Source organism: Coturnix japonica, chromosome 2, assembly GCF_054131305.1.
Source record: "Coturnix japonica strain WE chromosome 2, WE-NBRP24, whole genome shotgun sequence".
Taxonomy (NCBI): Eukaryota; Metazoa; Chordata; class Aves; order Galliformes; family Phasianidae; genus Coturnix; species Coturnix japonica.
The window spans coordinates 70,554,613-70,569,303 of record NC_140664.1 but is presented as its reverse complement, the minus strand read 5'-3'; the positions used below and the strand labels follow the sequence as shown (position 1 = coordinate 70,569,303).

The 14,691-nt window shown below is 36.4% G+C and overlaps 1 protein-coding gene across 10 annotated transcripts in view; it reads right to left on the bottom strand.

Annotated features, from left to right (window-relative positions):
• KIF13A (kinesin family member 13A) overlaps positions 1-14,691 on the bottom strand; it is a 101,759-nt gene that overhangs the window by 27,919 nt on the left and 59,149 nt on the right. For 8 of the 10 annotated variants that reach the window (XM_085540170.1, XM_015854742.3, XM_015854741.3 and 5 more), the window contains exons 10-17: positions 13,650-13,761; positions 13,054-13,266; positions 10,554-10,664; positions 10,346-10,480; positions 8,987-9,117; positions 7,803-7,889; positions 7,533-7,699; positions 1,840-2,050 (exon numbers count right to left, since the gene is read on the bottom strand). In XM_085540170.1, coding sequence (XP_085396296.1) covers positions 1,840-2,050; positions 7,533-7,699; positions 7,803-7,889; positions 8,987-9,117; positions 10,346-10,480; positions 10,554-10,664; positions 13,054-13,266; positions 13,650-13,761 — 1,167 coding nt within the window. Of the gene's footprint in view, positions 1-1,839; positions 2,051-6,010; positions 6,134-7,532; positions 7,700-7,802; positions 7,890-8,986; positions 9,118-10,345; positions 10,481-10,553; positions 10,665-13,053; positions 13,267-13,649; positions 13,762-14,691 lie in introns of all 10 variants that reach the window. The other 2 variants (XM_085540174.1, XM_085540175.1) reach the window with 1 other exon arrangement.

Sequence of the window (14,691 nt, the reverse complement as noted above, 5' to 3'; positions counted from 1 at the left end):
CATTTCTTGCCCTCTGGCCAGTTGGCTGGTGAATACCCTCTACAAGGCTTTGTTACCATGCTTTCACAGAGGAAATCCATGGAGTCCAGAGCCAAAACACCTGCTCAAAGCACAGCTTCCTCCCCTCCCCCCTAAAATTTTATAACAAATACTGAGAAGAGAAGCCTGGCAGAATTCTTAGTCTTGACACCACTCCAGATATACATTTTTATGTCATTTTGTGGTTCCAGTGTTTGGTTAATTTTTAGACTATCAGTTACAGTTTTATCTTTCTGACTCACAGAAAAGAATGTTTGGTTTTTTTATGCTGCTTCCTCCTTTCTGTTGCATCTCTTAAAGATACTCCTTCCTTTGCAAATGAAGTGGGTTATCAGTTATATCTTGATGGCATTGCTGTGCCCGATATTAAACAGCAGTGATTCGCACCAGAGTGTTCTTTATTTCACACTCCTCTGCAACACTAAAACAGCCTGCAAATCAAAACTGTGACTCTGCAATACTTTACATTCAGTTCACAATAAAACAATTCTGTTTTTAGCTCTTACAGGGGCAAATAATTATTTTAATTGAAGTTGAAACAGAGCAATGCTTCTCCCTAGGCTTGCCATGGAAAACATTTTAGGCATCGTGGCTGAGTGTGTGAACAGATTGCTTTTATTTTTTCCAGGCCAAACTTGGCAGAAATTACAAAACAAAAGCGCACATAGTAACTAAACTAAGATCTGTTCTGTTCTATTTTTAACATCTGAAAGCTGCAACACAACGTTGGCTTCTGTTATTTAGACAATTCTTGTACATTTATTTATTTACGGTGAAAGGCAAAGCAAAAAATAACTGAAATAGGAAAGCACACTCAAACTCTCCACATACAGAAAAAACACCGAGTGAACAATAAAGTTGGGTTTTTTTCTCCTAAAAAAAAAAGAAGATAGATGCTTACAAGCAACCTGTTATTACACCTAGTCATCCTTGTACTTGCTTGTACATTGAAAACCAGTCAGACAAAAAATTCACCTTGGTTGCTGACCCTAGAACTCCATGGAGCTGACATTCTTCTCTCCCCAGAGCTTCCTTCTTTGCTTAGATGCACATACATGCTGCTTAAACTCAGCTCACAGCTTCCTGATCTGCTTCTTAAACACCTCTTGCAAACCACATAGTGATTTTTCACCAGAGCTTTGTTCAGGTGCCATGCTAATCCTTTGCAAAGAGCTTTCGGTATTCTTTACCTAATTGCAAGCCTTTTCTTCCTTAACAGCTCTAATATACTCTATTTGGCTGTCCTGCAGTTCTCAAACTGGCAGTCTTCTTCTAAAGCTGGACTTACTTTAGAAACAAACATGTACAAAACTTGAAGATTCACGTTAATTTATTTTTTGTAGTTTCAGACTGCAAAATACTGTGTTTTCATTGGATACTCTCAAACACACAAATAATCCTTAGTGGACAACTTAGCATGAGATGACAGATTTGTTCATATGCTATCCTTTCCTTTCTTCTAACTTAAATACTAAAACCAAACATTTCAGAAGCACATGTTAAGTAATAAAACAATTCAGAAGTACTGTAATGCTGATCAATATAAGCTAAATTCTTACTTAATATCACATCAAGTCAAACAGAGGAAAATATTGCACATGCGCTAGGGATTAGAATCTTGCCCTAATTATGGCTCTAATGCTTTGATGGAGGCCAAACTTAACTCTACAAAAAAATACTGTTTCTGACAGACAGTTCAAGTCCTATCTTTTACTTAGAGCCCTTCCTTTGTAGTTATTATCAGTTCCCTTATTTTAGGCATTTTTTAGACATGAAACAGCATTCCTCCTGCATTCTCACCTCTCTTCTGTCCACAGATTTACTTTCTGCTGTGCAGTCTGAGCAGTGTAGGAGAGTCTGTCGCTCCCATGCTGATGCTGCCTTTCTGGAGAGAGCTGCTGCCGCAGCTGCTCTAACTCACGTTCATACATCAGCCGCTGCTCTTCGAGAGCACTCCGCTTCTCTTCCAAGTACTGTTTCTCCAAGATCTGTACCACATTTTGTACTGGGTCTGAGAGAAAATAATAATAATAATAATAATAATAATAATAATAATAATAATAATAATAATAATAATAATAATAATAATAATAATGGGAAAATGTCACTTCATTTTATGGCAACATTAATCAATCTAGCTCAGACTCTTTGCAAACACTGAATGTTCGTTGCCCCCAAAAACAAAACCCAAAATAAACACCAAATTACATAAGTAAATTCAAGCAAGAAAAATGTCGTGCAAAGAAGCTACAACAGCAGCTAACATCCTCCTCTATTGTCTATGTCAGTATTGGGGATTTATAGCATGTTCCAGAATCTCAGTAGGAAAAAAAGAATACATGGAAAAATGAACAAACCAGTCAGAAGAAAACAAGGAAACAAAGCAAAATACAAGGGACGATGATGTTAACCAGAGAAGGAAATTATTTCAGGAAGTAAAAAGCAATTTACTTTCTCTGTTTTGGCAGAGAATGAGACACTGAATTGCTGCAGATGAAAACTGAGACAAACAGCTAACTGCTCATGCACCACACTGCACCCGTGCACTTCACAACACTGAAGCAGACAATGTTCTGGAAGGGATTACATAGTACATTTCACCTCAGTATTGGCCAGAGCAAATACCCATTTAGATATTCCGACTTGAAACAACTGCTTGTGTCAATTAACTATGGTTAAAACTTAATTACATCCAAATTAAACAAGAATTACTTGGTATAGTGCCAGTTTTAGGTCCAATGGCAAGCTGTATGTTTGAAAGAGCATTCAACAGAATAAGCTCCTTCTATATACTACCAGTATATGTATATACACATATTCTTCATGCATATATATCTGAAGTCTTAAATACAGCCAAAATCTGGTTTGCAAAAGGATCAGTTTAAATTAATATATTCTAGTGACAGCACATCATAAAACAACTGCTCATCATTCATACTAGAAAGGTAAGGAAGAGGAGGAGGTTCCATAGTTGGAGTGGTAGAATATTAAATAGAGAAAGTAACATCTCAGCTCTAAGACATGCCAAGATTTTCAAACAAACAAACAGACAGACACTTCAGTTTTAAAATAATTCTTTGAGGTGTCTCTTCCATTTTGAAGATACATTAAAAGAAAATTTTGTTGTGACTTTTAAGGATGTCAGTCTGTCAAAAAGGAAGGGGAAAAATAAACCTACATTTAATTACACTGCCCTGTTTCAGAACTCAAGGTCTACTCAAAGTCTCTAAGGGAATCATTTCATGAAACAAATCTTTTCTACTTTAAATGCCTGAAAAGCAAACAAGATCTCTGGGGTTCTGTTGTTACAGTGGATTTTTATTCACCGCCCAGCAAACTTTTTGAAATATTCAGATTTACGTAAAGCACATCTTTACTTTTGGCAGAAAACCACTATGATTATAGATTGTTACAGTAGCCCACATCTTGTCAATGAAAAAAAGCCACTGTCTTCACACAAAGGCATCTTAAAGAAGCCACTGTGGTGGAACTTTAAGTAATGAAGTTAAAAAACTGTCAATATAAATAGCATCCAAACAGCAAAACAGTGATCCAGATGTGCCTTAAAATAAACAGAATTAGCAATTTTTAGTACATGACATTCTCAGAAGTATGTTTAGCTATTTTTGGCTTTTAAAACAGCCAACGCAGCAAAAAAAACTGACTGAAATGAATTCTAACATTCTAAACTACAAACCAAGTTACTCACGTCGATCTGCATCCTCCTCCTAACTCATCCAGATAACACCAGAGTCATTCTCATGCGCATAGATTCTTGTATAATCCTTAACACAGTTTTAATGGTAAGAATAGCTGAGAAACCAGGTATTAAGCAGCAGACAGAGAAGAGGGATGGAAGAAATTAAGGTCTATTGTGTTTGGAAACACAGGAAATGAATCTAAGGCTTAGTCATTAAGACTCTTCCTAAATTGCTCCAAGACCAGCTCCAGTGTCAGGGAACAGTTCTTTCATAACAGTGATTTTTTCAGCTCCCGACATTTACAGAATCACAGCTATATCAAGATCACATTATACCAGGGAAAACACTTGCAACAAGCTAGTCCAACATTTCTAATTTAAGCTAAATTCAGTACATATAGTGGGGAGGGACCATGATTGTATTGCAATGCAAAATGTAAATTTACACCTTAGAAAAGTCTCCAATTTATTTCTTGAAAAAGATTCTCATAGAAAAAGCAAAGTCTTTCATCGAAAAACTAAAAAGTGGCACGAATTATAACACATACAGTTGTAAGATGAAAAAATAAACTTTTTTTCACAGTTCAGAATAACGGCAAACAACGTTTAAGCCAGATTTAAACACTATAATTCACTATTTTGGATTCCCCACACAAAGTCAAATTAGAGAAGATTCTACCTGGTGCTTGCCAAATGCGCAGTAAATTCCATACAGTGTGAGAAGCATTATGTCACACCTCTTCACTTATTTACGTGGCAAAAATAGTTCAGTGGTTCCACCAAGACCATTCATATGCAGTTACATTTGTGCAAGCTGTTAGAGTATTACTGTTTTATAGAAGGAGTGTACTTTTACACAAAGGATGTACTAATGGTGTTTGATTACCTTGCTATATTTCTACTTAATTCACATCAGGAATCTGTTAATCTGATAATAACAATGCTGAATGAAATATTAAAGATTCTGTGTTAGTTCAGCTTTCTAAGCAGGCTAGGAAGAGGTTCTGACATGTACTGCCTTGCTGAACTGTGTCAAAATCCCCACCCTGAGCTGTACTTTTTTGCTTGCTTAAATGAGAAAGTGTGTAACCTAATCTCATTGTTTACTTAACCACTGCACCCTATACAGGAATAAATCCTTATCAGATCAGCATCTCAAAGTTGTGGTACAATGCTGATCTGACAGAATCCCATGAAAAAGGTGAATGTGTTGAAGCAGGGAGGGAAGAATCAGGATGTTTTCCTTACAGCTCTGTTCAAAGTTTCACGTTTTCCTCATTATCCTCAGAGTTTCTCAGGAGCCAGATGTAATATGTGACACTGCTATATCTGCTATAAAATCTAATGATTATGCTCAGCAGAAACCAGGCTATTTACTTATAGGGAGTTACTCTTCTCAAATAAATGAAAGGAAAAAAAAACCAACCACAAAGCAAAAGAAGATAAACTCTTGCTCCAGGCTATATCAACTTCTGATGTGAAAGAAGAAAAGCAAACCCGTAAGTATCATATCATATATATGAAATATAAAACCAAACCAAACAAAGTTTTCTCTGTCCCAGTCTCTTTTTTTCCAAAGAACATAAGTGATAGAATTAACAGGTGTCAATTATTTCATTATTTCTTCTATTTTCCCCATATTTGTTTTCCCACTAAAAATAAAAAGTATTGAAACAAATTGCTGTACTATCTACTCAACAAATTTGAAGCCAGTCCTAAAACTAATTCAGATCTGCTACCAAGAAGAATCAAACTGGTAAAATGCTATCTTAGCTTGGAATGAGAAGATCAGCCAATAACGCTCACAGCTGCTTGCTTTGTCAGGGTTTTATTATCAGTTATTACTTACTTAGTTAAGAACAACTACATAGGAGTGGGCAGGAGAGACAAGAAGTGGTATAAAGGGGTTACGATGCCTCCGAAATTGTGTGATGTGTGACTGCAAACAACAGCTCTACTAAAAAAGTAAAGTCTGCGCTTTAGGAAAGACATGGAAAACAACCCAGCTAAGACTAAGACAAGCTTGAAACAAAGTCAAAACAAACTTAATGAACTGAAATGATGTCTGAAGTACTGTTAAGAATGATTTCCATCAGCAAGACAATAACACGTGGAAATCAAAATATGCAACCCTCCACTCAAAGAGCACTAATTTATTGTTGACTACTGCAGTTTATTCAGACTTTCAGTTAGTGACAAGCAGATCAAGCATCAATTAATGCTTTCAAATTTCTCCAGCAATATCATGCATGAGCCAATCAAGTTCAAAACCTTTATCCCAGTTTTGGCACAGATACGGGATGGTTTGAGACCTTAAAACAGGCAACAGAGTCTTCAGAAGGGATGACAACACTGAAGACCACCAGGATGGTAGATTCATCTGAAATTCGTCTCCTGATATGAGTGAACCATAAGGAGAATAACTGTGTTATCAAACAATAATTTCATTTCACCTTTAACGGTCTGTACCTGCAACTCACTTGCACACACACAAAAAAAATCCATTCAAATCACAATCAGACCATAAAAATGTGCAAATGATTTCTACATAATTATGCATATGAAGCAATCATACTGTAGTTAAAAGCAGAAAATAAGGAAGCTGAAGAGGAGACCAAGAAAAATCAGTATTGTATTTCAACAAGTAAACCACAGCAGAGAATAGAAATACTATGAAGATACAAAGAAAGGAGAACAGAAAAAAAAATAGTGAAACACCATCTACTACACTGTCTTGGTCAGAGGAAAAAAAAAGGCATTTGCTACCAAACTCTTGTGCACTTAGAAAACCCGTACAAAGCACTCAGCATTTCACTAAGTTTTTCATCATTTCTTCATTCCCATATCATAACACATGAATTGCCTTCTGGAAACCAATAAAATATCATGTTATTTTATACATACTGTATATTATATACGCCATATATCATACCATTATTTTATATACCATATTTTGCCTAGAATAATTGTCCAGAAAAGGCATCACAATAGGTTTCAACAAACTCCAATTAAAAACAACTTCACAGTGATCAAGAAGCTAAAAATTATGCTAGCTAATCTTTTCTACTACAGCCTTGACTCATTAAGGTTTCCACGTCTTTTTAGTATAGTTATAGTGGTGCTGGTAATATTCAATGCAAAAAGGAAGGATGAAACAGACATATCTGATGTGCATTTCTGCCTGCAATAACCTGCAAAACTCAAAGTCAGAAGGGCCTAGGATGAGGATTTTACTTGCATAATTATATCTCAGCAGCACTATAAAGATTAGCAGACATGCAGATGAAGCTGTATGTCTGGGCAGAAGCAAACTAGTATTTGTCCCAGCAAAATTTCTTCTTACCTCCTAGACCATTTGTTCAGTACTTACGTTTTCATGTAAGTGTATATACACATACATATAATTTATATATATTTATATCAAGGCTTTAACACAGGCAACAAAATCTTTATAAAGGATGACAAAACCAAAGATCTCCAGAATGGTATGTGTATATATGGGTGTACATATATATATGTTTACATGGAAATATCCACTCGGTTGTAAGTGCATTCACATGTGTGTATGTATATATATGTAGATTATATACAACATGTGTATGCACTTACAACTGAGTGGCTATTTACACTTGGTATTTCTGTAAAACACCTCTTGCTGGATATGCCCCAGGGCCACTGGAGTAACTATCATTTGTTTTTATCTAGAATTTAAGTTAAATTCTGAATTTATTAAATGATTTCCACACACACACAAAAAAAAATCTTTGGATTTTTTAACTGCCAGTTCTCTTACCGTTACTATTCAGTGTCTTCATAATAACTTCCATTTGAGCAAACTCATAGTTGTAGTCTGGTTCTGAAGAAGCTTCACTGGCTGCATCCAGATCATGCTCTCCTAACAAAGCTTCTTTCTCAAAGTCTTTCAGCCAATCTCGTCGCTTCCTCTTTGGCAAATTGATTCTGTGTGAAAATAAAAATTCAGTTTCTAAAAGGTTTATGAAGAACAGTGCAGGGAAAAAAGGACTGAACATAAGAAAGCTGGTAAGTAAATATAAACTATTACCTAAAAAAGTGGTTGTTTCCCCATAATATTCTATCTCCATGCCATAACTGAGTGACAGAACATACCAGTGTACCATTAACACAGGATCTGAAAAAAGAAAATACAACTTCAGAAAAATCCTTAAACTGAATTGTTAAGAAGTATTGTTTCTCTCACGTATAGACAGTGATTTATATTACACAGATTTATATCACCTAGGTTCTCAGTAAAGTACAAAAGAGAAAGTTACTGGTCCAGTTCCTCGCATAAGTAAACACAAAACCTCTTTCCCTTCCAGCTTCAACTGTTGCAAATTCTCATTAAATACACAGAAAAGATTACTGATAGCTGAACTTGCTTTTTATTGCACCTTTTTCAAACTGGGTCACTACCTGTTTCTTATGAAGTCTATAAACTTGCTTGCATATAAATACTGTTGATAAAGCTCTCCAAGATATAGGTTAATCCATACATGTAAAACATACTGCTAACATACAAGGTACTCAACTATAACAAAAGACCCTAAGATCCAAATTATATACTTTTAACTAACTAAGCAGTAAAGACAACAGTACTGCTTATCTTATGTCGAGATTAAGTGATAAAGACATTCATAATTCTATGCAAAAATCCACAGTGTCCCCCAAAACAGATAGTTAAATTAAAGCAAGGGAGCACAAACAAATTGAGAATGTGACTACACAACACATATTTAATACATATAGTAATAGTGGTGGTCTTTGGATCTCTTTTCTCACCTCTTCTCTCAGAAAATACCAAGCTTTACAGAAGGAACTACTCAGAGGCAAGTTTTATCCTCCCACATAAAAAGCCAGCCTCATATCCCATCATCAGCTTGAAATAGCCAGGTGCAACTCGGTCACCTTGCTACCACCCAATATATAAATAAGCAATGGTACCTCACTCCTAATGATTACTTTCTTTTGATAGTTTATTCTGAGCTAAACCACTGATAGCTTGTTATTAGGCAGTGGTGTGTGGGAGTGTGTGAGTAAATTTTAGTTCTACCTCTGAATTTCACTAAGTATGTAAGTCACTTATATCACAGCTACTCATTGATTAAAAAAAAAAAAAAAAAAAGATACTTCTGATTTGGAAAAATAAAAACACATGCAAGTCATCTTCTGGTAATGGAAAGCAAACATTTTGCTGAAGTGCAAGCAAGTGCTGATGATTGTCCTTACCTTGCATTTTCTTTTGGTGTGAGTGTGACTTCTCCATCTAAAGCAATATCAATCTCACAGTGTTCAGGCTGGATTCCTATACCAAAGAGCTGTATATCCTGAGAGGTATCTGCACCAACTCTTGTGTGATCCTGGAAAATAAGCCATTACTAAGAGAGAAGCAAACTACTGCTGTTTACATAACTAAGGAAATATTAGTTGAAGCACTGAGACTTCACCATCAATATGCTGTCCTTTATAGAGCACAGATGGTGCCACAGCAGATTTGAGGACTGGGAAGGTCACTCACAAACTTCTGTTCTGCTCTGCACTTTATCTTCCTACAGCTTCAAGTAGAGCAAAATAAAGTAGCTGACAAACAAATTCTGATTTTAAAATATTCCAAGACTACACATGCATACAAGCAAAAATACAGAGAATAATACAGAGAAGAAAATAAACAATGTCATGCAGTCATGAGAACAAAGAATGACAAGGAAAGTAAAACGAGACACACAGAATTGGCTGTTTTACAGAAGACAGCTATATTAATAATGCATCTAAACATACTAATCTCTGCATAATTGCAAGTCATATTGTAAATCTTGCTGAAAAACTGAATTTTACTACTATATAAGTTGTACTCTATTTGCTACTGTTCAAATATAAACACCTTATCTCAACCACTAAAGCAGAAAAATATGCATAAAACAGATAAGATGTTCTTTTCTATCTTGTTGACAAGAAATTCATGCTTACCAAGTATTTCCTGCTCAGCCTGCCTTATTAGGTTTGCATGTGAAACTGTTTTGCTCTGACAGGAAGACTATTCTAAACTGAATGGTATGGAGGATGGTAGAACAAGGAAAATATAATTCAGCACATTTTTAACAGGGCTTCCTTCTCACTTTCCCTCCTCACCTGATACCTGTTTTCCTCTTTTTTTTAAAGCTTTTTCTCCCATTGAAGCCTATGGTTACTCTGATTGATTATGGCTAAACACGATCCTTTGGCGCTCTAACTCACTGAATATTTAAGAAAATCTTCAACTCCCTAACAAAAAGAAGCATTTTACACCAGGCTCTTACTTCAGGAAACAAAGCTCTTAAGTTCAAAAAATAATTCCATTCACATCCTGACTGAAAAACCTAGTACTTATCTCAATTCTGGCAAATACTGAACACTTCTTCCACTGCTGACAATCAGTAGATCAATTAGGAAACTACTGAAGTTGAACTGCATGGGAAAAAGTAAACCTGAATAGCAGGAAGAGTCCTATTCTATTTTACTGCAACTACTCTTAAGAATCTAAATACACTCTGAAATCAAAAGTAATAAATGTCCCTTCACTCTATGTAAACATCTTGTACACACTCTTACCTTCAAATAGTAAACCAAAAGTTCATTGAGTGCAGGGTCTGCATTCAGGTTCACCAGGTAACACTTGTCATCTCCAACCTTGATACCTGAAGACTCTAAGGAAATTCCCATGCTCTCTAGCTGTCTTTGTCTTTCCTGCAAGCACAAAAATAGATTAATCTTGGCTCAATGAATATCTGACCTTTTCTCCCCAAAATTTCTGAAATACCTGTGCAATTTCTTCTGTTTTCCTTAGCTTTTCTTCCCAGGTGACCGTTAATTCTTTTATTAACTTTTCAGATTCTTCCAGTTTTTCCTTCAATTCTGGTGCCTTCATGGCCTAAAAGGCAAGGATTAGTTAATCCTTAGGGGAAACTAAACATAGCCAACAAAACATCAAATGCTGTAGATACAGGGTAGGTTTCAACTATTTTCCTGTGTATTTTCTGGCAGAAAATGAAGAAACAGGTCATTTGCAAAGGAAAAGGACAGAATAGTAGAATGGTTTGGGTCAGAAGGGACCTAGGCAGGGACACCTCTTGTTAGACCAGGTTGCTCAAAGCCCCATCCAACGTGGCCTTCAAAGCCTCCGGGAAGAGGGGATCCACAGCCTCCCTAAGCAACCTGTTCCAGTGTCTTACTACCCTCACAGAAAAGAATTTCTTCCTAATATCAAGTCTAAACATGCCCTTCTTCCAGTTTAAAACCATTTTCCCTCACCGTCACTACATGTCCTTATAAGAAGGCACCTCCCTAGCTTTCTTATAGGCCCCTTTCAGGTACTGGGAGGCCATTATAAGGTCCCCTGGATCCTTTTCTTCTTCAAGGTGCAGAGTCCCAGGGAGGAGCTCCAGCCATCTGACCATCTTCATGACCCTCCTCTGGACCCACTCCAACAGCAAAATGTCCTTCCTGTGATGGGGCCCAAGAACTGGATGCAGCACTCCAGGTGAGGCCTCACCAGCACAGAACAGAAGAGCAAAATCACCTCCTTCGACCTGCTGGTTACACGTCTCTTGATGCAACCCAGGATATGGCTGGCCTTCTAGGCTGCAAGTACACATTTCTGGCTCATGTTCATTCCTTCATCAGATGATACTCTCAAATCTTTCTCTTTAAGGAATCACCCCATAACATGTCCAGATTTGAAATAACTGAAGATCTACATAGCACTACATAATGGAACTAAAGGAACTACACAGACCAACAAAATCTGCAGGGCTGGCCACTCAAGCTTCACTGTCTGTATAAAAATGCCAGAATATTTCATATCTCTTAAGTCTGAGTTGTCTGAAGTTCAATTCCAATGCCTTCCATCCAATAATAGTTTTAAATACAAATTCCTCTTAATATTTAGCTTTCCACTCTATCTTGTTTTTGTAAGCGTTCCTACAGTTTCATTTAAGCATTTAAGAATGACACCATTGATTACCTCTGAAGGAAGGTATGCACTGAAGCTAACACAGGCTTCTCATTTCACAATAGGAAAGAAAAGCAAGGGGGCTGAATATGTTCCACTCCAAATAAGAGCTCAACATGCTGGCCTATAACTTCATGAGATTGTTTTCAACAGAAAGTTGAATAAAAAGCTTTAAAAATTAGTAAAACTAGAAGCAACTTCCTACTTTCCTACTTGCCAACAAAACCGAGAGCAGACTAGAAGAATATTTTATTATTTAAAACATGGAATTCCAATACATTCTTATATAGGGAAAAAAAAAAAAAAAAAGTGAATGGTTCCTTTTCCATAAGACAGATTTCTTCATTTGATTCTGAAAGAGACTGCCTGTATAGACGACGTGACTTCTTACATGAACGTAAAGTTTAAACACCAGCCAAATTTACCCTAAAACATACTTCTGATATTCTTTTTCCCCCACAGCTATTACGCAATGCCAGAAAATATTAGAAATGTTTTCTTATACTGCAATACCCCATTTCCTCAGATATCACCAAAACTACTTCTACCCTGATAATTTACACTCTGATTAGAAATGTATGTCTAGTATATGCAGCAATCACATAACAATAACTCTTCAGTCAATAGAACACTGCTGGTTTTGGTTTTGCAGCTATATAGACTATTGATAAATTTTCACAAATGTCAATGAGAGAAATATCCCACATATTTTGTTGTCCAGTACCAGATTTATGTCTTCTCATTTTTCTATTTGGCATAACAAAAATACATAGTCCACCAATTTAAAAACATCTGCTAGCAGCTATACACAATTAATTTCTGCTGTAGCTCTTATCTGTGCAGCTTAATTTACTATGTGACACAAAGTTCTTCAAGAAGAACAGTCTATTCTGACACAGATCATCACCCATACAAGGCTGTCACACAGAATCACAGAATTGTAGGGGTGGGAAGGGACCTCTAGAGATCATTGAGTCCAACCCCCCTGCCAAAGCAGGTTCCCTACACCATGTCACACAGGTAGGCATCCAATCAGGTCTTGAATATCTCCAGAGAAGGAGAGTTCACCACCTCCCTGGGCAGCCTATCCCAGTCCTCGTTTAAAGGTTCTTTTTAGTAACAAACACTTTGGATCTACTTCAGGAAACAAGGTTAATTTAATTAAAAATAAAAAATAAAAAAATAAAAAAAAAAAGAAGTGTAAGACTCTTCTCATTTTGTAGGACTTCAACTTTAAATATAAACCCAGTTTTCCAGCTCATTCCACATTTGTTCAGGGTACTCTATGTTGCATAATAAATAATGTTACCTCAGCCTGTGAGAGCTGTTCTTTCAGTTTTTCAACTTCTTCACGTAATTCTCTGATGACCCTAGCATTTGGATCTTCGTTCACCACAGCATGATTAACTATCCTTTTGGCTCTGTCTGCATATCTTAAAGTAGACAGTGTTTCTTCATAATTGTCTGCTGCTGGACTAATTGTGGCTATCATGGCAGTTTGGCTGTTTCCTCCCAGATTGTCCTGTAGAGTACACACACAGAAGTTTGCGGATTAAAAGCTGTTCTGAGATTGTACTGTGCCTTTACAAAGATACTTAAAATACAAATATAATACAAATATTTAGATATTGATTTACATTTTGGATGTAAACTAACCAATATGATCCATAAATATTCCCAAGCACCTCCATCAGCTTTAATCCCAACGTAATTCAAAATATGCCAATTAACACAGTAAATGCTTATCTTAATATATAACTTGGAATAGCTTGTAGCAATGACCTCCTTTACTCACTTCTTAAACAACAACAACAAAAAGATTACAATCTCTTAAGTACACAGAGTTATGCTACAACCTATTAAACAAACAGCTTACGAACATGTTAAACAGAAAATATTAATTACCTTGAGAAGCCAAGTGAGCACAGAGTCTCTGTAAGGCACAAACTTATTCTTCCCTTTCCCTGCTGCTTGATCAGCAAGTGATGATATAACCAACCCAAGCGTTGAAAGGGATCTATAAAAGCAAGAGCACAAAGCAGCTTTGAACACATACTTCAAAAGTGTACTTAATAAAACAGACAGAATGGCTTAATTTTTGCTCTGCAAAATTTCACATCCAACGTCTAAGATATCATAACATAATCTGAGCTGGAAACGACCAAGGGGGATCAAAACAAGACAATGTATCTATTAAAGCTGCATATTTGGAACAAAAAACAATTATCTACAGTGTTTAGTCTTATCTAGTACTGAGACCAAGTTCAAGGAAGACCAGGTTGAAATATTCAGGTATTGCAGCTTGAGAAGTGCAAAGCAGACTCTGTCAGTATATGCAAAATAACGGCTTTAGATTAGACACCTACCTTTTTTTCAGAGACTAAGAATCTTTCCATTTTGGACATTGCCTCATGACACTATTATGAGTTAGTGTTGGCAGTGCAGCAATAATCTGCTGTCTCTAGGAATAATGTTTTAAGAGCACTAGTTTAACAGCTGACTAAAACTGAACCATATCCATAAGGAGGCATCCTCAAGACCAAGTCAACTTCAGTGCAGGAAAACTGGTCTGTTGAGTTACCTAGTAACTAACCAGCAGATACATGACAGTTGAAGACTGCTCATCAGAAGAGACCAATACTCCTTGACAAAGGAGCAGACTTAAAATTGAGGTGGTGCCTCACTAGGATCATTTATGGGGAAGAATAGGCCAATCTCCCTGTTGCATGAATATAAACATGAGAACAGAAAAATTCACCAAGCTGCTTGGTACACAAACATGTCCCATTACTCCAGAAAACTGAAGAAACTAAGAGCTTGCTCATTTTGATACATGTACCACTTCTACCAACAAGTGTTTAACCATTAGCAATCTTTGCAAACCATCTATGCATTATATATTCAAATTCTTATACAACCCTGTGTAAATATTAAATGTCATTGGGGC